The sequence below is a fragment of the Miscanthus floridulus genome, chromosome 7 (assembly GCF_019320115.1).
Source record: "Miscanthus floridulus cultivar M001 chromosome 7, ASM1932011v1, whole genome shotgun sequence".
Lineage (NCBI taxonomy): Eukaryota > Viridiplantae > Streptophyta > Magnoliopsida > Poales > Poaceae > Miscanthus > Miscanthus floridulus.
This window is the reverse complement of record NC_089586.1, coordinates 125,594,341-125,619,650: the sequence shown is the minus strand read 5'-3', so window position 1 is coordinate 125,619,650 and position 25,310 is coordinate 125,594,341. Positions and strand designations below refer to the sequence as shown.

Below are 25,310 nucleotides of genomic sequence, written 5' to 3'. Positions count from 1 at the left end.
TATTTTCCTAATATCATTTTCATTTTCTTCAGAGTTGGGAACCATAATATAGAGCAAGATTTGAGGAACACATGAAGTACGGCATCCGAGCCCGTCTAAACTGCATGCTTGCTCGATCATGTGCTCTCGATGCGTTCGCAAACCTACCACGGTGACGACAAACAAGAAAACAGTTGCGTCCATCCGGACGTTGTTGGATAAGTGGTAGACTTCAGTTTAGAGTCTGAGAAGTTGCATGTCGGCTATTGCTGATGGTCCAATGAGTCTGCACATATCATCATCATGATGTCCATGAAGAAGATAATGAAGTTAAATTAAACCACATGGTACATGTTGTTAATACGCAATCAGAGCTTGAATTACATTTTTTTTTATTTTGGAATTTCCCGTGCATCCTCGATGGTTAAGCTAGGCATTTGTGTCGAGGAAAAGTTTTTTGCAGTTTGCATGGCGATTCACGTTGCGGTCTGCAAGAATTTGTCTTGGTTTGCATCCTTCATTTCATATTTGGCCCAGTTTCAAATTTTAGGAGACCATATAAGATTCAAATAATTATAAGCAACGAAGGAAAAGTTTGAGCATGATGTTAGAAAAAAATGAAATTGGTTTCATATTTTTGAGTTAAGACAAAATTTCTACTATGAACTCATTTTTTTTGTATTTTTAAATATATGTTTGTTCTAGAAAAATGTTGGAATAATTTTTAAAAAAATTTATACATATTTTATAAAGTTTTGATTGACCTTCTTGAACTGTCATAAAAGTTCGATTTACCTTTCTCATTGCTATCATGATGTCACGTTAGCCAAAACCGCTTTGAAATATCACCCTTTATTCTTTTTTAAGTATACCTAGAAAAAAAAGAGTAGGACAAACGATATGGAGTACAACAGAATATTTATTTATTTTTTCTTTCTTTATCCTTATTCATACATAATTTCTCGTGAACTAATGCCCAGTTCTTTTCATTTATTAATTGCTATAACAAGTGATTTATTTTTATACCTGGCCTGTTTGGTTCTTTAGTCCAATGACTAAAGACTAAAACATGGACTAAACTTGTCCATAAACCTATTTGGTTCAAAGGACTAAAGACCATAAATCTGCTGGACAATGACCAAAATATCATTCTTATCTTCTTCTTCCCCTCTCCCACCAAGTCCCCGTGGATCTCGCAGCGTTGGATCTCTTGAGTCCACGCCGCCATGCCGCCATGTTGTCCTCCACCTCCTCCGCGGCATCGTCCTACTCGGAGCAGAATAAGGCGGTCTGGTCCCCGTCGCCCTCCCTGCCGCAGCCGCCCAAGAAGCGCCCCGCCGCCGAGTACAACGCATCCAGCTCGGGCCGGCCGAAGACCCTCGGTGCGACCTTGCCGGTGTCGACACCAAGCTCCTCCGTCATGCGTCGCGTGACCCCAAACTCGGTGGGAGTGGCGCCCGCGGGCCACATCACCATCAGGCTGGCCGCCTTGCCCTGGATCTCGCACTCCGCGAGCACGGCGGCGTTGAGCCCATCCACCACGCTGCCGGGCGGGTCTCCAGCTTCCCCTCCACGGGCTCATCCACGACGAGGCGGCCCCGGTACGACCCGCTCCGGACTGCGTCCAGGATCATCACCTCCTCCGTCTGGAGCCTCGAGACGAGGGCCCTGGTGGCAGTGCACGCGTGGTGGGTGGGGGACGGCGTCGTCCGTGGCGGCGAGGAGCGCGCTGGAGGTACACGCGAATAGGCGCGTGCGAGTGCAGGGGCTGCTCCAGGTGGAGCAGGGACGCGTGGAGCGGCGACGGAGAGGCGAGGAGCACGAGGGAGGTGGGGACCGACAATAATCGAGGAGGCCCTCAAGCGACTATAGCCTAGACCCACTTTAGTCACTTGGTTGGTAAATTAGGGATTAAAATCTAGAACTACCGAGTAGTGCATGGAACCAAACAGGCCCTAAGATATTACCAAACAAAAAATTATATTATATAAAGAATAAGATCAATTCCAAGCAGCCCAAATATTCTGTCTTCTCTGGTTAAATCGAACTCCCGTGTAGAAAGGATGAGGGCTTTTTCTTAATCCTAATACTCCCTCTGTTTTCTAAATTATAAATCATTTAAAAAATCTTAGAAAATCAAAACATCTCAAGTTTAATTAAAATTATAGAGAGAAATTCAAAGATTTATAACATCATATACTATGAAAATATAATTGATAAAGAATCTAATAATTCTTAGTTAGTATCGTAAACGTTATTATTCTATATTATATAAATTTGATCCAACCTATGATACTTTGATTCTCCAAAGTTCTTGAAGTGACTTGTCATTTTGAACGGGAGTAAAAAATTAAAAACAGGACTACAACTGGAATACTCCGTGAATTGAGTGGGCGGCCTGGGCCTCACACGGGCCTGGAGAGGGACTGATGAGTGATGACTTGCAGTGCTGCAGCGCAGGCCTCTGACCGGTGACCGACTGACCTGACTGCGGCCCAGCGTCACGCTACGTCATCACCCCCTTCTCTCTCCCATGGACCACCGCGCAGAGTCGTCGACGAGGTCGCCGCAGCTCGAGCGCAAGCGTACGGCGGCGCCTACATGCGTCGCCCCGCCCCCCATCCTCTGCGACACCTGCGGCTCCGGCGACGACGAGCTGCTCCGCGACCGATGCGATCGCGGCCGCCACACCTTGTGCCTCCGCCCCGTCGCCGCCGTGTGCCCCATCGGCCCTTGTTTGTCTCACCTGCGCCCCGCCCACCAAGACCCCCAAGAGGCCAATAGTGCGTCCGTCCAGCCCTCCTCGTCGCCTCCATCTCGCCATTTGCCTCTCCCCTCGCTCCTTTCTTTACCTTGGTTTCTTCCAATCTTTCTTCCCTTTGCTTTTTTCTGCTATATATCTCACCGGTTTTCATGCTTTCCTTTTCTTTCCTTTCGGGGTCTCTTAGGGTTCCCGATGAAGCAGGTCAAGATCGTCGATTTCTTCCGGATCCAGAAGGATGCCCAGCTGGCCGCCAAATGCAGGCTCTCGCAAGGTAATTCCTTGCACTTGCTGATCTGCGTGCACCATTGCATTGCATTATTTAATGTTGTATGAAATGCGAGGCCTTTTCTCCTCATTGCTTGCTTTGCTATTGTTGAATTCGTTTTGGTCATAAATTACTTTTTAATTCTTGTTGGTTATCTTCCACTCTAGTAAAATTTCTTTCTCTGTCATTGTGATCTGTACACCTTCGATGCATCTGTCAAGAACTACGCTAACAAAGGTTCCTGTTAGTATGTCATTAGATGTCTTTTCTGGGTGCTGTATGTTTGACTGTGCAATTGTATGGACTGCATGGCTTGCTGATTTTTGCAGCATTGCCTGCAAATATGCTCCTATGAATTGGAAACTCTAGGCAACAAAGAATAAGTTAAAATGTGACCGACTTTCTTATGTCATTGCTCATTACGGGAAATACGCGGGAAAGCATTACCGGACAAACATTTAATCTGGGTTAGTTTTGCATGCCTTTTAAGTAATATAATGACTAACGACAAATTGCGGTTCAAATAAATCATGCGTTTCACTTCTAGATCATTTATGGTTGTATGGATTGACTTATTTCTGGTTTTGGTATATATGTTGGCCCGCTTGACTACCTTGTCTGGGTTTATTTAGTCATAAACGTAGTTCTTGCTTTTCGCCTTTCTGTAGCAAATCCATATTTGTGCAGGTTCTGTTGCTGATTTCTGGATGTATTACAGGCTTGTGTTCCATTTGTTTATTTATTTGTTTTTATGGGCGTGTTTCATGTTCGAGACACCTGCTAAGAGCTAGAAGTAGGGACAGTCGCATCTTTTTGGCTCTTGATTGTGCAATTGTACTGACTGCAATCTGTATAGCTTGCCGATCATTGAAGCATTGCCTGTGAATCTGTCTTGTGAATTGGAAATCCTAGGGGGGTACACTAAAATGAGATATACTCGCTTACATCATGACTAGTAATAGGAGGGAAAATAGTACCTGGCATAATTTAATATGTGATTGAAATGCATGCTTTTTTAAGTAGTTATGGCAAGTTGAGGTTCAAACAGATCATGTGAACTTTCTAGATCTTTTATGGTTGTACGGATTTACTTATTTCTAGTTCGCTATATCTGTAACCTCTTGTTTAACTTTTCTGGATTCATTTAGCCATAAAAATAGTTTCCACCTTTGGCCTTGTCGTAATTAGTACAGGCTCCAGTGAGTTGTGTTCTATTTATTTATGTATTTATTTTGGGTCATTCAGTTTCTGTAGTTTCTACATGTTTGATGCACCTGCTAATAACTAGTAGTAGCGAATATTCCTTTTATTTTTTTTGGAAGTATGGAAAAAGCTTTCTCTTAGATTTTATTAGAAGAAGAAAAAACAAAGGCAAGTGCCGACCAACTTTTTAGTGGAAACTGGGCCAAAAAAACATGATACAACTTTAAAACAACGACTTAAACCACCTAACAAACTCCATGCCACCCCACCCTTAGGCTACAAAAGGCCAACTTGGTCTAAACTCTAAACACGAAACAACCAACAACTTGACTAAACTACTCACTACACTAACAATATGCACAAACAACATACCAGGAATACAACATAGGAAAATATCAGACAACACCCAACAAGTCAAAGAAAATAAAAAGAACACAACCACCCAATGGAACATCGTTCTTGAGTTTGTCACATAAAAGTAAGCAGCTCCAACATCTGCTGTGTTGTCAGCATGTGTATAAGTGTGTTGCCGCAGGGAGTTATGGACTAACTTATGGTATGATGTATGGACCATGGATGATGGTGTTTGCTGTTTGGTGTAGGGTATGGGCGTATGGCTTTGAATCCTTGATGTCAGCACTTGTTAATACTTTTTGTTTACTTTAATGCTTATGAATGGGTTATTTTTTTGCATCATTACTATTCCTGTAAGTTATGGAGAGGTTTGTTTATTGTCTGGCTCGCGAGCTAGCTCGAGCTCACAAACGAGTCGGGCCGAGTAGGCCTTCTGTGTCGTTATGATAATGAGCCGAGCCAAGCTGGCTCGTTATCTAAATGAGCCACAACGAGTCAAGTCAAGTCGAGACGAGCTGGCTCGTCATCTAGCCCTACCTATCATCGACATAAAGAAGAGTGCGGCCACGAGATGAAGTATGAATAAACAAGGCGGGGCCATGAGCACTCGGAGAAAAACCACCAGCATTTATCACAGAGGCAAAGCGTTGAAACCAAGCACGAGGAGCTTGTTTCAGACCATAAAGAGAGCATCGAAGATGACAAACCATGCCATCAGGAACAAGATACCCAGGAGGTGGTCACATGTAGACCTCATGGAGTTTACCATTAAGAAAGGCATTTTTGACATCAAGTTGAGAAATGGACCAAGCACGAATATAGGCCACAAGGAGAGTGCGAACAGTGGTCATGTGAGCCACAAGAGCAAAGGTCTTGTCATAGTCATGACCATGCTCCTGCTAAAAACCACGAGCAACAAGATAGGCCTTATAACGCTCGAGAGAGCCATCAGAGCGAGTCTTAATCTTATAATCCCACTTGCACGTGATGGGACGAGCATGAGAAGGGAGAGGAACAAGATCCCAAGCGGCATTGCGCTCAAGAGCAGCGATCTCCTCCACCATGGCATGTTGCCACTCTGGATTACAAATGGCATCACGGTATGTGGTTGGCTCAGAAAGAACGGTGCCAGCAAAACCATATCGATCTGCAGGCTTCAGCGACCCCCGATCACAAAGATCACAACGAGAGGATGGCTGAGAGGGAAAATGCTCAACCGAAGATGTCTCAATAGAGCAAAAGACGACTCAACAGGAGGCGAGTGATCCTGGAGGCGGTGATTGTAGGTGTGAATCATAAGAGGTTTGGAATCATAAATGGACCTAGGAGGAGCTTGTGAAGGTGGCTCAGAGGGCAGCGGTGGAGGAGGTGGAGATGGTGGAGAAGGTGGAGGAAGAAACACAGTGGAGATAGGTGTATTAGTAAAGGTCAAGAAGGAAAGAGGCTCAACAACGCCTGTCGGGTATCGATATTAGGGATACCCAAAGCAAGAAAGTTAGCGCCCACCTGACTTCCTCGAATGGCTCAAGACGTATTAAAAGGTCTCGCCCGACCCCAAGGCCGCGGGCTCCGTCTCGCCCGACCTCGAGGCCGTCTCGCCCGACCTCGAGGCCGTCTCGCCCGACCTCGAGACCGTGGGCTCCGTCTCGCTCGACCCCTTGGGTGCGGGCTCCGTCTCGTCCGACCCCAAAGACGTGGGTTCCGTCTCGCCCGACCCCAAGGATGCGGGTTTCGTCTCGCCCGACCCCAAGGACGCGGGTTTCGTCTCGCCCAAGGTCGTGGGCTCCGTCTTGCCCGATCTCGAGGACGCGGGTTTCGTCTCGTCCAACGGGGACCCATACCGCCGCCAACCACTCTAGGTCCAAGCGTATGGGCCTGGGTCAAAACTCTGACGCCAGGGAAGAGGTTGGCACGCCTCGATGTAACCCGTGGCCATGACGGGCCATACCGGGGGATTCACATCAAGAACAGTGTCGGGCGTGCCGGTGCTAATCTGCCTAATCCTCGTACGGGCGCTGACAGGCGCGTCAGTTCACCACGACGTCTGTCGGGACGGAGTGGAACGCCATGACCGGCAGATGACGCATGTGCATGGCGCCAGTGACAAACAGGGCCGCAACATGGAGTCGTCCCTGTTGACATCTACAGGATCGGTGGGACCCGCATGAAGGAGGACCCGACAACCCTAGAAGCCTTCTTCTCTCTCTCGTTCTTCTCCTTTTCCTCCTCTGTAACCCGCCCTTTCCCTTCGCCTATAAAAGGGGAAGCAAGGCGCCCCATGAAAGGAGGGATCTAGACACAAGAGCACAACACGAGCATACGGCTGAGCAGCAAGTGAGCTCTCAGCACCCGTTCACTCCTTCCACCAAAGACTTGGGATCCTCTCCCTCTCTCGTCTGTTTGTAACCCCTATTGCAAACCAAGTGCCCGTAACACGAGCAGCAGCGAACTGGACGTAGGGACGTTCCGCCCGAACCGGTATAAACCTTTGTGTCCTCCGAGCACACCATCCGAGCTAGACGGGCAAATACAAATTTACTCGTCGGTGGACCGAAAACATCAACAGTTGGCGCGCCAGGTAGGGACTTTTTACGCGTCTCGACGTCCACATCAGGCCTCGGATGGCTAGTCACGGCGTCAGCTGGGTCCCGGGCGCGCACGTGCACTTCGGGAACCTAGACTTCATCGTTACGACGGAGGAAGAGTTGACGCAGGTTCCCGTCGCCGTCTAGCCTCTCCACTCCGCCGGCCTCGACACGATCGCCGAGACGCTTGAGGAGCTGCAGCTGAACGCACTGGAGGCCCGAGCCCCCGGGAGCGACCAGGTTCTCGGCTTCGATTACGGGAGGCTAGAGCGCCAGCTCGGCGCCTTCCTGGGACCCCGATCATCCCGGGAGGACCTGCGCTGCCTCACCTTCTCGTTCGCCAACGTCATGATGCAGCTTGCCGGAGGAGAGCCGCTCTCCCCAGAATGACGGCGCTCCTGTTCGGTCTGCGCAACGCCATAGAGACCGTTGGCCACCTTGTGGCGCAGCGCATGCTCCCATCTCCTACGAACGACGAGTTCATGGGGATGACCGAATACATCACGGAATCTTTCCACGACCTTCTCGCGGGAGAATCGGAGTCGCCCTCCGACTCTGACTCCAGCAGGGGGAGCCATCACCCCTCGCGAGAATGTTTCATGGCAGATACCCCTGAGGGATACATCGAAAGCATCCACGAGGGAGGGGCTACCCCAACAGACGACCTCGACGACGAGCTCGAGGGGGATGCAGGGGCCCCACCTCGCCTGCGGGTAGAGCAGCTGAGGGTGCGACACCAAGAGCTCGAAGAAGCACGACTCCAGCTCGAGCAGGAACGCGCGGAGCTCGAGCGAGAGATTGAGCGCCATGGAGACGGTGGGCGTGCGCGCGCCGTGGCCCGCGACGTGATCCGGAGGATCATCGAGGACGACGAAGCTTTGCCACACTTCACCCGGGCAAGCCAGAAGATCACTGCCGCGGTGGCCTTGCTCTGGGGGCTTCCGGAGCCCGCGACACCCGAGGATCGTCACGCCCATCGCGAGATTTGCACGCTACTCGAGCGTGCGGCGCCGCAGCAGGCCGAGAGCTCGCTGTCCCGATGACGCGAGCTCGACGCTAGCAGCGCGCGCCCTCAGAGCGACCCGACAGGGACGTGTTAGTCCACCAGGCGCTATCCATTGACCCATACAAGGATTCCCGTGAAGGATACTATCTTGAACTCACTACACTCTGCATTTATTTACTTATTGGAATTTGTTTGTATTTAATTCAGATGGGGATGGTTGCTCCATGGAGCGGCCAGACACTATCCATTGATCCATACAAGGATGGAAAGGGGCACCATTCAATCCCTTTTGCCAGAGCTGCTTGGGTCAGGAGCTCCAAAGGATTGTGCGGGTCGACCCATGTAGACAAGCAAGCGCGTAGGCTAGCAAGTGGAGCATCTGCTTGACTGCTTCATCACACACACTCCACTAGTCTAGCAGTAGATCGATGTAGATATGTGTGCGTCGGCCACCGTCTCTCCTCCCAACTGAACCAAAAAGGCAGCGAGGTGAGTGCCGGAGCAGACAAAACTGCACCAAGATCTCACACCACTCTCATTGCATTTACAGCTTCCCATAAATAAATGCGTCCATGAGCGAGATGCAGCCATAAAAAGGCCAACCAAAACCAAGGGAAGGAACCAAACCAACACACAAAAGCTCTGGTTGCCTACCAAATTGAGATGGGGTTCCTTCCGATTCTCATCGAACTGACGAAGGACACAGGCCACATGCTGATGGGGCCATGCCCATGCATCAGCAGCGTATATTGACATGATGAGCTAGTCTCTACTGTGCCTTAGCTAGTTGTCACACACTAAGTTGTGCGCATGTCATCGGAACTTGTGTGTGCAACACTGCGCATAGCTTTCCGGTGTCACACACACTATACACACAAATTGTGACCTACACACACATTTTCCTTTACCTTTTTAATATATAGAATACAGAAATGACACTTGGGGTGGTCCTGACCGAGTTCCCCCAAATCCTCCTAGGGATCCGTCCTAGTAGCTTCACTACAACCCATCGCATCCGGCGGCGCGCGTGACACAAAAGGGAGACGGGGAGCCATGCCTCGGAACCCCTCGCACTCTCCACTTCTCTCTCGCTCTTGCTCTCCGATCCATTTCTCTCTCGCTCTCGTTCTTTATCGCTCTCGCTACCTGCTGCCTGCCTGCCATGGGCTCCGGCTCCGACACCTCCGATGACGAATTCTCCCCACAGCAGTTCCGTATCGTTCGCCACTGCCCAGGCCCAAGCAAGAAGCCGCGACCAGACACAGATCAGGAAGGTGCCGATGCCGGATATGACCTTCCTCGCTGAATATACGGGGGACGTTGATTATCTGGAGAGAAGGGCAAATGATGGTTGTGACTGTATGGCGACGCTCGTGACAGCAGATCCTTCCCAAAGACTAGTTGTTTATAAATGGCGTCAATAACCCCACACTAAGTTGTTTATTTTGAATCCATATAGGTTCAGATGCTAGAAGGTGAAGAAAGCGTTCTCTCGTTATGCACAAGAAGAGGAGGATACTGCCATTTGTTCCAATTGAACATGGAACTAGAAGAGTTAAACAAATGGCTTCTCTAGCCACTGCTTTGCTGTCTTCAAAAACAGAGTTCAGGAATGAGTTGACTTATATGCCTAATATGGCTCCTAGATCATCCAATCTGGCAAGATTGGAGGTATCCAGTATGCAGGTTCGAAAATCTTTCACCTTAAATTATGTTATTATTGTTTGGTGTTTTGTTGTTCTCGACTTTCAAGGTTCTTCCCAAAGAGGGTAAGGAAACCATAGAGCTGTGCAGAACCATGCAACAAAGAGGCGTCTGCCCTTCTCTTGTTGTGGTATTTGATTCCTCTGTCTTGAAGTCACCACACTCACAGTTATTTACTTATTGGAATTTGTCTGTATTTAATTCAGAGTTTGTGGTTTTGTTCCCCAACTTTGCTATTAGTGCGCATGGCACCGGAACTCTGTGTGCAACACTGCCCTCAGCTTTCCGGTGTCACACACACTATACACACAAATTATGACCTACACACACATTTTCCTTTACCTTTTTAATATAAGAAATGACACTTGGGATGGTCCCGACCTGAGTTCCCCTAAAATCCTCCTAAGGATCCGTCCTAGTAGCTTCACTGCAACCCATCGCATCCGGCGGCGTGAGTGACACAAAAGGGAGAAGGGGAGCCAAGCCTCGGAACCCCTTGCACTCTCTCACTCTTGCTCTCCGATTCATTTCTCTCTCACTCTCGATCGCTCTCGCTACCTGCTGCCTGCTTGACATGGGCTCCGGCTCTGACACCTCCGACAACGAATTCTCCCCACAGCAGTTCCGTATCATTCGCCACTGCCCATGCCCAAGCAAGAAGCCGCAACCAGACAAAGATCAGGAAGGTGCCGATACAGGATATGACCTTCCCCGCCAAATATACGGGGGACGTTGATTATTTGGAGAACAGGGCAAATGGTGATTGCGACTATATGATGGTGCTCGTGACAGCAGATCCTTTCAAAAGACTAGTTGTTTATAAATGGCGTCAGTAACCCCACACTAAGTTGTTTATTTTGAATCCATATAGGTTCAGATGCTAGAAGGTGAAGAAAGCGTTCTCTCATTATGCACAAGAAGAGGAGGATACTGCCATTTGTTTCAATTGAAGATGGAACTAGAAGATTCAAACAAATGGCTTCTCTAGCCACTGCTTTGCCTTATTCAAAAACATAGTTCAATAATGAGTTGACTTATATGCCTGATATGGCTCCTAGATCATCCAATCTTGCAAGAGGAGGTATCCGGTATGAAGTTTCGAAAATCTTTCACCTGAAATTATGTTATTACCATTTGGTGTTTTGTTGTTCTCGATTTTCAAGGTTCTTCCCAAAGAGGGTAAAGAAACCATAGAGCTGTGCATAACCATGCAACAAAGAGGCGTCTGCCCTCCTCTTGTTGTGGTCTTTGATTCCTCTGTCTTGAAGTCACCACAATCATAGTTATTTACTTATTGGAATTTGTCTGTATTTAATTCAGAGTTTGTGGTTTTGCTCCCTAACTTTGCTATTTGTGCGCATGCCGCTGGAACTTGTGTGTGCAACACTGCCCTCAGCTTTCTGGTGTCACACATGCTATAAACACAAATTGTGACATACACACACATTTTTCTTTACCTTTTTAATATACAGAAATGACAATTAAGCATATCTATTTCTTGTTTCACTGTGCAGGCTGATGGGGATATTAAGGACATGACCTTCCCCGGGCCCGCCAAATATAGGGGGACGTTGATTATTTGGAGAACAGGGCAAATGATGATTGCGATTGTATGACGACGCTCCTGACAGTAGATCCTTCCCAAAGACTAGTCATTTGCCTTGACAAGAGTGAGGGCATTTCTCGCTTTATTAGTGGCATAAGTAACCACACACTGTAAGTTGTTTATTTTGAATCCATATAGGTTCAGATGCTAGAAGGTGAAGAAAGCATTCTCATTATGCACAAGAAGAGGAGGATACTCCATTTGTTCCAATTGAAGATGGAACTAGAAGAGTCAAACAAATGGCTTCTCTAGCCACTGCTTTGTCGTCTTCAAAAATGGAGTTTAGTAATGACTTGACGTATATGATTGATATGGCTCCTAGATCTTCCAATTTGGCAAGATTGGAGGTATGCGGTATGCAGGTTCGAAAATCTTTCACCTGATATAACCATTTGGTGTTTTGTTCTCATTTTGCTAGCCTTGACTTTCAAGGTTCTTCCCAAAGAGGGCAAAGAAACCGTAGAGCTGTGCAGAACCATGCAACAAAGAGGTGAATGCCCTCCTCTTCTTGTGGTGGTCTTCGATTCCGTAAAGGGTACTGTCTTGAACTCGCTGCACTTAGTGTTATTAACTTATTGGAGTTTGTCTATGTTTAATTCAGAGTATGTGGTTTTGCTCCCTAACTTTGCTATTTGCGTGGCACGCACCAAACGGTGGTGGCCAGAATGAGGACCCCTTGAACTGGTGTGCATGGGCACACCAAGGGAACCGCTTGTGGGTGGCCATGCCAGACTCATTCTGGGTGTACACGTACAAGGTGCACGACTGTCCTCAGTGTTCTAGTGTCACACACACTATATACACAAATAGTTAGAGCAAAATAGTGGACTCTATGGTGTACACACATTTTCCTTTACCTTTCTAATATACAGAAATGACACATGCATATCTATTTCTCGTTTCACTGTGCAGGCTGATGTCGATACGAGGATCTGACCTTCCTCCCCGAATATACTTGAAACGATGATTATCTAGAGAACAGGGCAATTGATGATTTCTACTGTATCATGACGCTCCTCCGGACAGCAGATCCTATCCAAAGGTTGGTCATTTGCTCTGACAAGCGTGGGAAGATTTCTTGCTTTATTAATGGCATCAATAACCACACACAGTAAGTTGTTCAATATTTTGAATCCAGCATATAGGTTCAGTTTGCAATTGTTGTACTATGTTCTCACACTCAAAGAAAGATTGTGTGTATTGTAAGTACTGTTAAATTGTTGCAGGAATGGCGAGAAGCAGAATGTCTCCCTGCAAAAAAACAAAGAAGCATAATGTCAAATGTGTGTGGTACTACATTGATGTGGAGAGCCATGTCTTGTCCGTGGCCTGCAGTGGTACAGCTTGTGGTAAAAAGCTATATTATGACTACAGTAAACACGAGTATGAGTATCCCACCCATCATTCCCTCTAACCTAGCCCCCAAAGTCTTGACCTTACGAGTAGTAAAGGAGGTTGGGTGAAGTAGGTCATGTTGGCAATATTTTTGGCTTTGCCATCAAAATTCAATAACTTATACTACCTCTTGGTAAAAATGATAGATTTAATCCAATTTTCTGAAGAGATCCTAATGACAGAGATTGATAGGTGCTCGCGACTGTTAGTGAAGTAGTACCCTAATTTAGTTTATGAAGCCAAGAGGAATCACCATTGTCTCGGCTCTCAAGACACGACTTCTCGTTCATATTCTTTTGTCTAGGGATTCCATTCCCATTTGTGAGAGAGTAAGGTCCCGTTTAGATTCACTTACCAAATTATTAGCTGTATTAATTATGGGAAATCATTTTGTCATATTGTTTAGCTCCGGCAATGTCTAGCAACGTGATCGTGTAGATTGATCCTGATGGTTGCACACGAGACAGAGATTTAGTCATCCTCCTGCAGTTTGTGGGGCTGTCCATAGCATCATCGTCAGGGAAGAACGGAAGACCACTTTATTCTGCGATTTGCCCCATTTGAAACTGAATTTACGCTTCCTTGGGGATGGTGTTTCTGGCTATGGAAGATTGGAAGGCCTTGCACGAGATGCAGACTTTCCATTGTAGAACTGTTGGATACCCCTTCCCTGCCGAATGCACCAAAATTGATCAGCAAAATGGAAGACTGACAGGATTTCGAAAGATGATTTCCCATTTCTCATAACCAATATAAATGCTACTATAACAATTTATGGACTGGACAAAGAGATGAGCAGTCTCCAGGCCGCTAACAATGAATATAAACAGACAAAGTTAAGTTGCTGGCTCCAAAACAAAAGACAAGTAACTACATACTTTAGTGCTATGGATAACAAATAATATATGCACATCATAAGCTAGTTGTAGTAGCTAACAAATTCATGTGGGGGATGGATACAAGAATCAGTACCAGATCTCTGGAAACTAATTTGCTAATTGAAATCGTTCTGATTACCTCCATTGATTCGTTCCGATCTATAGAAAACTCTGCGCATGTGTAGCTCGTTCTCAATATTCAACTGCTAGCATGCATGTTTATCCGCAAGCTGCTAATACTTGCACATGGTCTATGTCTATACGCCTCTGTGGTTACGTGTGTATTGGGCAAATAATTGTTTTGAATGTAGGATAAAAAAAATTGGTATTTGAACGTGACAAATTCATGATATAATCATGAAATGGAAGTGTTCTGAAACGCACTTATTCATAATAAGCAACTTATAAATAAAGCAATAAGACGTGATAAAAAAATTGGTATTTGAACGTGACAAATTCATGATATAATCATGAAATGGAAGTGTTCTGAAACGCACTTATTCATAATAAGCAACTTATAAATAAAGCAATAAGACGTGCACACAAAAGTAGTCCGGTCATATATATAGCGGGGTTGGGATATCTTAGATTAGCCTAATTATAGGAACACCTAATCCGCCACATAGCACTTAATTGAACTTAATTAGTACTGACCTGATGATGCCGATGTCCTGTGGGGCTGCCGCAGTCCATGTGGCATAAGCCGGAGTCGTTGGTGTGGTGGTCGTCCATGAGGAAGATGATCGGCTCAGGGGGGAAGGATGAGATCCCTCCCTCTATTATAAGCTCATGGTGGCCTGGGACCCGTCTATGAGACAGTAAGGATGCCCTCAGGGCTAGTACGTTGTTGTTAAACCCCTTTTTGACTCGGTCTTTCTTGGCCGCCTGATATCAATCTAACAATCTCCCCCTTAACCGAGAGATTTAGTATTTTTATTATTAATCCATTCTCAATATAACAGTATATTGAGATAAAATCGCAATGATCAATTAAGCACCATTGGACCTAGCATCTATAGTAGACCACTTCAACATCAAATAGGACAATTACTTGATACTTATTAGAGAAATTCTTAAAGGGAGATAGAGCTCTTTCTCTTAAAACCATTCTTCAATAACCGAATATACCAAGACAAAAGGATTGCAACAGTAAATTAAGTATTGATGAACCCAATCGCTATAGTGAACTATTTATATCTCGAATGACATTGTCTTAGTCTTATGATGTCCCATTTACGATCCTATTTTGCAGTTTACTTTAACTTATATTTTTGTGCATATTGACAATAAACATATATATTTCCATAATCACAATTTGAGATCTTAGTATTATCTCATATGATAGGTTACCAATAAACTTTATGCCGGTAACTTAAGGTAAACCTATGGTAGGGAATAATTAAGTTGAATATAGTGTGCAACACTTAGAACTTATTAGTGAGCATCAACGTCTTAAACTTATATGATTACACTTTGAATCTAGATTGATCTTTCATACTGTCTTTGGTTTGGCAATACCACTTGACGTGTTACTCGAATCAAAAGTTGTACTCATATATAATATATTCTGGGATAAATATCTTAAGTTAAAGGAATCTTATAATAATAACTTTGTTCTTAGAACAAAATAAACTTAACTTATATTAATTAAACATGTTATACCTTATTTTGTGTTACAAACTCTCGTGGGTTTGTAACCATGGCTAGTGATTAGTGGTGAATGTGTGGAACTTTGGTAGCTAACACCCAAAACACAAGAAGGTTCATCCTAAATCGGGCTTCGAAGCCCTATGTCTAATCGTGTTAGGATGCTCAAGCGAGTTCTTACAACAGAGAAAGGCACACAGTAGGAGAGCATTTGTCTAGTTCTGATCTAGGATTTTGGGATGAGTTCGATTGATTGATCCCTTGTTCGAGTGTTTGATCCCTTCCCTAAGTGTTCCCTTGCCCGTCCTTATATCTCTGGTGCGCAAGGGGCGTACAAGGTTTGGGGTTTTCCATAGCTTCGTTGATCTTCAAGGAAGTGTTAAGGCTTCATTGTCTTCGTCTTCGAGCCGTTGGGCGTCGCTGCTCCAGGCTTGGTCGTGGCCAACAATGTAGATATCGCCGGTGGTAGCTTTTGTAGATGGTAGTGGCAAATCCTTGCAGACTGAGAGCTCGTTTCGCCCGGCCTTTGTCATCACTTCCACGCCAAGAGATACGAGGCCTGGGAAGCTGACGTGTGGGTTCAGCGCGCCCCTTGTCATGTTGTGTCATGCCCCGTGCATGACTTGTTACTGAAATATGCGGGCAATTCCATGCTAAGGCGGAGGGAATAGCGCCCTAACAGAGCTGACCACACTGTGCTTCTACTCAGGTGTCAGGCTCCTCTTGCATGGCAGGGCCAAGGCCTTATTGAATGCTCTGAGGCATCAGCTCGAGCCAACCCGCTAAGCCTCGTTTGGCTGGTCGGGGCCCTCAGGTGACGGTGACACGAGCCATCCCGGGCTCTAGCCCAGCTTACGAACTAACTTCGCTTGGCCAAAGCCTCGGGTCATGGAGGCCTGGGCCTCACAGGCTTTGGTCAGGATCCAGCGCGGGGGCACACGAGTGTACATGTTGGTGTATCCCCCGAGCCCCAGGCTGAGTACGAGAATCAGCAAGGGGGGTAATTATATAAGTGAGGGATTTGCATAACTCCAATGTTGATATTTATGAGGAGCCACCGAGACACTCGTGGTGTCTCTGAGTCGTCTTCAGAGTGACGATGAGGGGATCAGCCTTTTTTCGATCGTTCGTCCTGCCGAGCCAAGATCCCTGATTCAAAGTCCTTCGGTGGATAAGAAGTACGCTGACCAACTTCTAGGTCGGACGATGCCTTCGGTGAGCTCAAACCGGTCAAGTCTGAGCGGGGCCAAAACAATCCCACGGGGGCGTCTAGCTCGGGCCTACATGAGGCGTTCCACTTACCCAACTCACCATGGGCCGAGCAATTGGCTCGTTGCCTGGTCGCCGCTTGGGTGCCCACCCCTTAAGCTTACGATAGACCATTAGAAGACCCATGTAGTGAAAAGGGTAAGTGCCAGACTTGCAACTAAATAATTGTGAATAAAGACCTTGGCATTGTTTTGTCTCCCCAAATAGAAGATCTCACTCTTTTGATATTAATATTAATACCTGATAATTGTCCAAAGATACATAAAAGTAACTTCATGTTTTTGGGTTGTTCAATATCATGATCTAAAATTAACACGGTGTCATCAGCGTAGTGCGAGATAGAAAGACCATGATCTACCAAATGAGGCACTAACCCTTTGATTTGACCATCTACTTTGTCTCTTTCGATAATGATTGTTAACATATCCATTGTAATATTTTTTTGAGGAAACAGGACGGGTAGCCCCCTAGTGGTTAATATATATTAGTAACAGAAGAAAAAAAAGGTGTCTAGGTCCTTTCTTTGTTTGAGAATTGCTTTGTCTAAGTCCTTTCTTTGTTTGAAGTAAGGACCTAAATGATTCCTTTGTTTGAAAGTATGGACCTAAATGATCATTAACTTTGATGCTATTTCCTCCTTGTACAAATATTTGAATCCAGTTACACCACTCGTCCTTTCATCCTAAGTGTTGTAGAAATCTCATTTCACTTTGTCATATGCTTTCTCAAAGTCAATTTTGAAAAGCACTCCATTTATTTATTTATTTTCATAAGCAGTTCATGTATAGTATATGTAGAATGCATGCCCATGCCTTCATTTATTTGTTGAATTTACTGTTTGTTTAGATGTGAAGTGCGATCCAGAGAAGATACGCCTAAGTATATGCCCGTGCCTCTCCCCAGTCATGTTGGTTCCACGTGACGACTAGCAACAAAAGAAAAAATACAGCACAATAGCACACAATCCTGACATCAAATTATGCCTATTTCAGAACGACGAGCAAAACAAAGGTCAGTACGAGCAACATGGTTGAATTAGCATAGAAAAGCAGAATCCAGCATTTACAAGTCAAACAGTAACCAATGCACTGCCCACTGATTTACTCCTTACATCAGTTTGCCTAGTTCATCTGTATCTTTCTCAATTCTCATTACATCAGGTATAAGGAGAATCCCAGCTATATCAACACGAGTTCATTCGATCTCACTAGAATCCCAGCTATATCAACACGAGTTCATTCGATCTCGCTATGCATGTAGGCATCAGCCATTGGGTTCCGCTGTCTAAAATGGACACCAGTGTTTGGCTGACAACAAAGGTTCAGGTTTCGCCAAATCTTCAAGTGCTTGTCCCCCTCAGACTAACCAAGATTCAGCTCTTGCTAGTTCTTCATGCGCTTGTCCCTGATACTATTCAACTTTTGCTAATTCTTCATGCGCTTGTCCCTGGGAGTGACCATGGCAGTTGAGTCTGTCACATCCTGCAGATCAAGCATTGACTGAGATCTCATGAGAGCTGAGAACTGCTGGGGTGCACGAGGTGCAGGCGGAGAAGCAAAAACACCCATGGCATTGCTGGGCCTTCTGTGTGGGCAACGGGAAGACAGCTTCTGGGAGTGGTTATGTTCGTCATCGCTGCCACTGTTGCTTCCTGAGCTGCTTGTGGCAGCAGGCAATATAGTCATCCTCCTGCAGTTTGTGGGGCTTTTGATTGCATCATCTTCGGGGAATACCTCTTTATTCTGCGGTTTGCCCCATTTGAAACTGAATGGAAGAAGACCTTTGCGCTTTCTAGGGGATGGTGTTTCTGGCTTTGGAAGGTCTTTCAGCAGAGAAGGTATTACAGCATCTTGAAGCTTTGCAAGAGATCCAGACTTTCCATTGTAGAACTTGCATACCCCTTTCCTGACACATTAAGAATAATGATCAACAAAATGGAAGACTGATATGATTTTGAAAGATAATTTCTCATAACCAAGATAAAGCTAGTATAACAATTTAAGGACTGAACAGAGAGATTCCCCAGGCTGCTCACAATGAATAAACAGACAAATTAAGTTGCCAACTCCAAAACAAAGACAAGTAACAACATATTTTTAGTGCTGTAGATAACAAACTAAGCTAGTAGCTAACAAATTCATGTGGACTAAGAACACCCTGTCTGTTTGATCCTGTGCTTGGGTGATAGGATTACGGATCCTACCGCGTAGATCACGGAGTCTGTAGGGATGAGAGGGAGGTGGAGCAGGCTGGGAACCTCGCTGCCGGCGGCTGGACGCCGTGGTGGAGGATGGGCGGCTGCGGTTGTAGCCCTAACCCTCGCGTAGCTACAGTAGAGGCGTCTAGGGTTTCTCCCGGCTCCCGAGGAAGCCGGAAACAATAATATGTTTCTGCTTAATTTCCCAAATAGAGTCTTACAAATATTTATATGTCTCTCTAATAGCGATAATTATAAAATAACCCTCTAGAAATACTATAATTGCGACAATTATATGGGCCATAGCCCTTTGATGGCCGGCTCCCCTCCTAGCCCCTAGCTGGGCTGCGACGGCTGTAGGGGATGCCGGTCATAACATTGGGTTATTCCATGTTGTCCCGATAACAAATTAAGCTAGTAGCTAACAAACTAAGTTGCCAACTCCAAAACAAAGACAAGTAACTACTTTTAATTTTATATGATCAAGAGCATGTGCTCTAATAGACAATAGTGGTAAATAGATAATCAAATATGTCCAACAATATGCTCAAAGAGATGAATGCATTCATGTGATTCCACACACAAACCATGAAACAGTTTTTTTCTTCTTTTCTTTTTTTTTGGCAAAATCACATAGTTTAACAAACACAACAAAGGATCACTTGCCAAAGATTACATGCATCTGCCAATCCCAAAGCTTACAACCTTACACAGACCCTATCTAACCATCAGTCAGTAAGGTCATGGAACCAGGAACAAACAAGTTATACCAGATTTCCAATAGATACTGATCTATTTGACCTGCTATGATGAGTATGCAAAATGGATGGATCGCTACTTCCTTTGTAATGTATACCAGCTGCTCTAGTGCCTAACAGAAGAAATTTCATCATTTATGGACATATGTTTTGAGCACATAGAAGCTTTGATAATACCAGGAGTCTATGGGATACAATCCTTCCATGTAGCTTATTATTTGGACTGAATAACTACTAGGATTGAAAACAGTTTTCCACTAAACTAGTAGGACTGAATAGGCTTGTCAACAGTTTGCCAACTACAGCAGCATTTGGTAAAATCACAGTAACATGTACTCCAGGAGTAATACCAATGAAAATAATATCACAAGAATTATAAAGTGTTCTCAAGAATTATAAAGTGTTCTGCGCCTAGTCCAAAGTACTGCTCCAATCATACATTCATATGTGATAGTAACATAACAATAAGGAACTCTACAAACAGTTGGCGCACAATCTTTCCATCTTAAATAGAAAGAAACAAAACTTTATAAAGAATAAGCTTATAGCGATTAGGCTTTATTGGAGAAATACTATGCTATTCTCATTGATACCTACTTTTACTCTCCTTGGAAAGCCTAATCAAAACTTATCATTGCGCAGTCAAGTCTGATCACAGAGTATTTGAAGGACTAGATCAGAGTTTGGTATTCTTCAATTATTGCAGGGCCCCCCTGAGCAACTAGCACCAAAACATACACAGAAGTATCCAGTGCTTCCCCTAAATTATTCCACCCCAACTTATCTTACATAAAAATACCATAAAAGCAACACGAGAGATTCACAGACTTCAACATAAGAACGCTGGATACCTGTTGATGTCGAGCAGTTCAGGGAACAAAAATTTCAAAGATCAAAGAATCCACATTATCAGGTGACGTTCGTATTATGAACTGTACAGTACAAATGCGTAATGTCCACAACCACTGTGAATGCAAAGCACCTCGGAGAAACGCATATAAGAACCCTAAATCGCAACAATTTTGCCATCCTATCACTCCAGAGTCAGAGGCACCTGTTGAAGTTAAGCTATTAAGGGAAATAAAATTTTCCGAAGCCAAAGAATCCACATTATGAGGTGACTTTTGATTGTGAAGAGTACGAATGCGTAATCCCCACCACCACAGTGAATGCAAGGCACCACAAAGAATTGACTAGAAACGTAAATCGCAACAGTTCCCCATCTGATATTCTGATCATTCTGAACGAGACAAGAATGTGAAGAACCCCCTCGATTTCCCAGCAGAAGAAACAATCACTGGACCAAAAACCAAACTAATCCGCTCCAATTACTCCAAGACCTCACTGCTTCAACAGAGAATCAGGAATCTGCGCGTATGTAACGCACATTCCCCAACTGACACCGATCAAGAATCAATCTCTTGGACTGCGTCAACCCAACCAACGCAAGAAATCTCCAAAATTTCTTGGTAGAGACGAGATCAGCGACACAAAGAAGAACCGCCTGTAGCCACATTTACCCCGAATCCCCCAGAGGAGCCGCGCGAATAAGCCGACAAGGCCGATCAAGATCCGTTCCCCGTGGCGAAATGGGCGGGCGCTCACCTGAAGGGCAGGGCCTCCTGGAGCGCGTCCATGGTCTCGAAGGGGGAGCCCTTGTACGAGCTCTGCACCTCGCCGTCGCCGCCCTCGACCTCCTCGCCGTCCCACTCCCACTGCGCCGCCGCCGCGGGGCTGTCGCTGTCCCGCCCCGCCGAGGACGAGCCGCCGCGCCCGGCCGACGCAGGCGGCGAAGCCGCGTAGCCGCAGCGGGCGACGCGGCCAAACCGAGGGGCGCCGCCGCCGCCCAGCCCGCGCCCGCGCTCCAGTGCGATCGACATGGCTCGCGCTCCTAACGCGGCCTCGCCTCACATGCAACGGAAGCAGCACCAGCAGCCGCAGCCTCTTGTTTCTTTCGCTCTCGCTCACTCGACTCCTCGCCCTCACACGCGCACGCGCACGGGTACCGAAAGAGCAGTAGCGGCGAGCAACTAGCGTGGCGACTAGGACTGATTTTTTAAGGGGACAATTGGTTTCAAAGAAGAGAGTTCTACCATTAAAAAAGATGGCCCTTATCTGTAGGCCACTAAAAAGTTCGGGCGCACCTAGGTGCCATGCACGTAAGTTTTTTTGCCTTCTAAATCATTCCGTCCACTTTCATCTCTAACGGTGTCAAACTATTGCATAAAAAGTCCAAACTGACCTTAGTTCTGAGCACCACTCAAAAGTTTGTCGTTCCTCTTGTGCCACTGACTTCTGCAGGACCTGGACGTGGACTCCGGCTGCTGATGCGCATGCCACTGACATGTGAGCCCTGCATGCCTGAGGCCACTGACCTGTGAGCCCTCCACGCGGTCCGCTAGCCAGAAGAGTAGACGACTGAGAAGATAGCTAGCAGAGTCACTCACTCACGTTAACTTGCATCTCAAACTTGCACAAATTTACAATCCATCTCACATAATTCAACAAAATCTTAAAAAAATCTGAAAATAAAAAACATGACAATAACATTTCTGGTGACAAATAAAAAATCTGGAAAAAAAACAGCAACGAGCTCGCCTCCGGGCGTCGACGGCGCGCACGGCATATTCGTGTCCAGCGGCATCAGCGGGTTCGGCTACGGCGTCGTCGTGTCCAGCGATCCTCCTTGTGATCACCACCGTCGCGCTCGCCATCTACTTCTGCACCCGCACGTCCATGCCTGTGTCCACTGCCGCGCCACGGCCATGACATGGAGCGGGCCAGCGGGGTATCGACGAGGCGACGTTCCCGGCAGTGGCCTAGCGCGGCCACCACGAGCGGCTCGGACGCCTCGGTGCCACACTTGTCGAGGGCCCACGCGGCGTCCACCGCATCGGAGACGGTGGCCTCGGCAGCTCCTACGACGGCGCCCACCCCTCGGGCGACATCGAGCGGGAGGTCAAGCTCAGCAACTACCGCGGCGTGACGCTGGCTGTCCCTTCGCACAACTGGGAACAGGTGTTCGCCTTCTCAAGGGAGACCATCCAGTCGTCATTCGTCGAGGTGTATGTGCACGGTGCAAGCTGTCAGTGACCCCGGCCGCGGTCTTCGTCGGGTTGCCGCAAGGTCTTCGCTGCGCCGAGAATCCCGGGCGGGATGAGGAGCTGCTGTTGCAGGTACGGCGCTGCGCTGCGAGCGCCCGCCTATACCGCGCCTGCTACCAGGGCGCAGGCCACGACAACGCCGAAGGCGGCCCCCGACGCGAGGATGTAGACCAAGGCGAGCGGGGTGCCCTTGGGCCCGCGCCCCGAACGGCATGCCGACGACGAGTCCGAGCTAGATGCAGGCGAGCACGGGCAGCGCCTTCACCGAGAGCGCGACGCCGAGGAACACGCAGAGCGGGAGGAAGGCTGCGCGGCTAGGAGCTGGCCACGGGACGGCAAGCTCCAACAGCAGCACGAAGCCCGGCGCCGCGAGGAACGACGACCACGCTGCACGGCCTCGCAACACCGCCCCTGCGCTAGCTCCCTTCGCGACGGCCAGGCCTCACCCTGCACCATACCGTCCACACGACGCCATCGCCCTTCCCGGCCTCGCCCGACCTGCTCCATCCCTGCCCTAGCTTCGCCTCGCCCCTCTCTAGCACAGCGCCGTCGTCGGCCATCTCATCCCCTCCGCCATCGACCCCGCTCATCCCCTCCGTCGGATTTGCTCACGGCGCTCCTTGGGCGAGCGCGAGCCCAGCCACCGCCACTTGGGCGAGCGCACGGCGAGCACGGAGAGGGGCAGGCGGACGTGCAGACGTATTGGGAGAGAGAGGGGTAGTTTGGACATCTTCACTGATCGGGCCCACACGTCAAGGTAGCTAAACGGTGAAAATTGGATGGGAGGCGGATGGAATGGTCTAGGAGGAAAAAAAAGTTACGTGTATGACACCTGGGTGTGCCTAAACTTTTTAGTAGCCTGTAGGTAAGGGTCATCTTTTTTAATGGTACACAGGTAAAACTCTCTTCAAAGAATCAGAGATCACGACATTTAAAAAATATCATAAAAAAACATCCACCATATAAAATATCATTGAAAAGACGAACTATTACTTTTAAATAGCATTCGGTATCGTGAATTTCTCCGAGACACATTTTTTCCTGAACCCAGCTACCTGGTTGGGCATGGACACGCTCATAGACAGCGACACGTGCCCTACGCCGCATGGCTACCTCGCACGGCCCAACCGTGCTGGGTCCGCACGGCGGCAGCCATAGCTGCCTCACGCCCTCATCTCCGTGGACACTGCCAGGAGACCAGTGCCTTGTGTGCGATTATGCTTCCGTGCATAGATCATCTATCAATGAGCTCACGACGCATGCAAGAGCAATCGAGTTTGCGTGCATGCATATAGGAGTACTCGCGATAGCTGGGATCTGGAATGATGGCTGCCTATGCCTGGTCCACTCGCCTGTGAATGTGCCTGGACGCCAAGCTCGGAGCCGACGATCTGCTCTCAGCTCTCACCACCACCGTTTCCCACCGTTGGCACCACCGTATCACTGTCGAGCCGTGTGCCCCACCATCTCCGCCAGCATGTTCTCACCCCTGCGCACGATAGCAAACAACTCCGGGCCGGAGCCACGCCATGTCACCAAAATTGCTGCTGTCCACCGCCATGGCCGGCTCTCGGTCCGTCGTCACTGTTCCCATGGGTGCAGACCACCAGCGCCTCGGCCGAGCGTACCACCACGTCCGTTCGGACTTCTTCCGCCCGCGGCTCACTAGAACTGGGCAAATCCACTCTGGGACACTGAATCCTGCCGCCGCCAGGTGCATTGTTCCTGCTACTTGCCATGGCCGCCGCGTGAGGAACTCCCGCGGATAGCTCCAATTGGAGGCGCCTCCACCAAGCCAGCTACACTGCTGCGTCCACCACCACCGCGTGCACCTCCTTCAGTCGAAACTCCGTCGGCAACCCTGGTTCATGGGGCCACCTCTGTCCTGCTCGACGTCAGCCGTAGACGCTTATATTTTTCCGCATGGTGAGCCGCCCCTTCGCTCTTACTCAAACCCACACAAGCCATGCCTAGAACAACCCCTCTAGCACCCCATGCACCTGACGTGTACCCGTGCCGACCTTGTAGTCGGTGGGTTCGCCATTGCTGCATGTCACCGCTGTCTCCCGTGTTGCATGCCGCGTGGGCACGGGGCCATGCTCCTATGAGCCATATCAGGCCACGCCACTGACATCGATAGGTGCGGCCGGCCACCGCGAAAGCCGCCGGCTGGTCAGTCATGGGCGTTGTGCCCTCTCCAGGGCGAATCGGGTTGTGCCCGTACGCCGGCGTGTGTGCTCTGTGTTCTCTGAAATGGGGATGGGGGAACAAATGTGCCTCAACGGAGGAATTCACGGCAAAAGCGGCCACCGTGACGGAATGCTATTTGAAGGTAATAGTCCATTCTTTCGGTGGTATTTTACGTAACGGGTGTTTTTCAATGGTATTTTCTGAATGTCGTGATCTTTTGATGCTATGAAACCAATTTTCCCCTTTTTAAGAAGGCACGAGCTGGGTTCCCGTGGTATTTACCTTTCTCGGAGAAAACAAAAGAGGACAACTTTTGAGGACCTGTTTGAATGAGGAGAATTTTTACCGCTCCTGCGTTTTTTCTGTGAAATTTCTGTGTGATTTCTGTGAAATTCCTACGTTCTAA

The 25,310-nt window shown here is 47.5% G+C and overlaps 2 protein-coding genes and 1 pseudogene across 11 annotated transcripts; 1 reads left to right on the top strand and 2 right to left on the bottom strand.

Annotated features, from left to right (window-relative positions):
- Positions 1-1,245: 1,245 nt before the first annotated feature.
- LOC136466211 (uncharacterized) lies at positions 1,246-2,310 on the bottom strand (annotated as a pseudogene).
- A 143-nt stretch (positions 2,311-2,453) lies between these two features.
- Positions 2,454-13,240, top strand: LOC136464638 (histone-lysine N-methyltransferase ATXR5-like). 10 transcript variants are annotated; one of them, XM_066463597.1, is made up of 11 exons: positions 2,454-2,762; positions 2,928-3,014; positions 9,616-9,842; positions 10,480-10,639; positions 10,732-10,948; positions 11,375-11,530; positions 11,605-11,813; positions 11,899-12,001; positions 12,131-12,223; positions 12,379-12,577; positions 12,693-13,240. In XM_066463597.1, exons 1-3 carry the CDS (start codon positions 2,513-2,515, stop codon positions 9,633-9,635), a joined length of 357 nt encoding a protein of 118 aa, XP_066319694.1. In that variant the 5' UTR covers positions 2,454-2,512; the 3' UTR covers positions 9,636-9,842; positions 10,480-10,639; positions 10,732-10,948; positions 11,375-11,530; positions 11,605-11,813; positions 11,899-12,001; positions 12,131-12,223; positions 12,379-12,577; positions 12,693-13,240. The 10 variants fall into 10 exon arrangements, with proteins under 10 accessions (XP_066319694.1, XP_066319695.1, XP_066319696.1 ...); XM_066463598.1 differs by lacking the exon at positions 10,480-10,639 and having other exon boundaries at positions 11,611-11,813; XM_066463599.1 differs by lacking the exon at positions 10,480-10,639 and having other exon boundaries at positions 12,379-12,508.
- Positions 13,241-17,683: 4,443 nt separating this feature from the next.
- Positions 17,684-21,631, bottom strand: LOC136464637 (protein OXIDATIVE STRESS 3 LIKE 1-like). The gene is made up of 2 exons (XM_066463594.1): positions 21,216-21,631; positions 17,684-18,560 (listed from the first exon to the last, which is right to left on the bottom strand). The coding sequence occupies exons 1-2, from the start codon at positions 21,488-21,490 to the stop codon at positions 18,080-18,082; spliced, it is 756 nt and encodes a 251-aa protein (XP_066319691.1). The 5' UTR covers positions 21,491-21,631; the 3' UTR covers positions 17,684-18,079.
- Positions 21,632-25,310: the final 3,679 nt, after the last annotated feature.

Coding starts and splice junctions, on each gene's coding strand:
- LOC136464638 (XM_066463601.1), top strand. CDS start 2,513: ATGGACCACCGCGCAGAGTCGTCGACGAGGTCGCCGCAGCTCGAGCGC. Junction 2,763..2,927: donor AGACCCCCAAGAGGCCAATA/GTGCGTCCGTCC, acceptor GGGGTCTCTTAG/GGTTCCCGATGAAGCAGGTC. Junction 3,015..10,731: donor CAAATGCAGGCTCTCGCAAG/GTAATTCCTTGC, acceptor GAATCCATATAG/GTTCAGATGCTAGAAGGTGA.
- LOC136464637 (XM_066463594.1), bottom strand. CDS start 21,490: ATGTCGATCGCACTGGAGCGCGGGCGCGGGCTGGGCGGCGGCGGCGCC. Junction 18,561..21,215: donor CAGGAGGCCCTGCCCTTCAG/GTGAGCGCCCGC, acceptor TTAATGTGTCAG/GAAAGGGGTATGCAAGTTCT.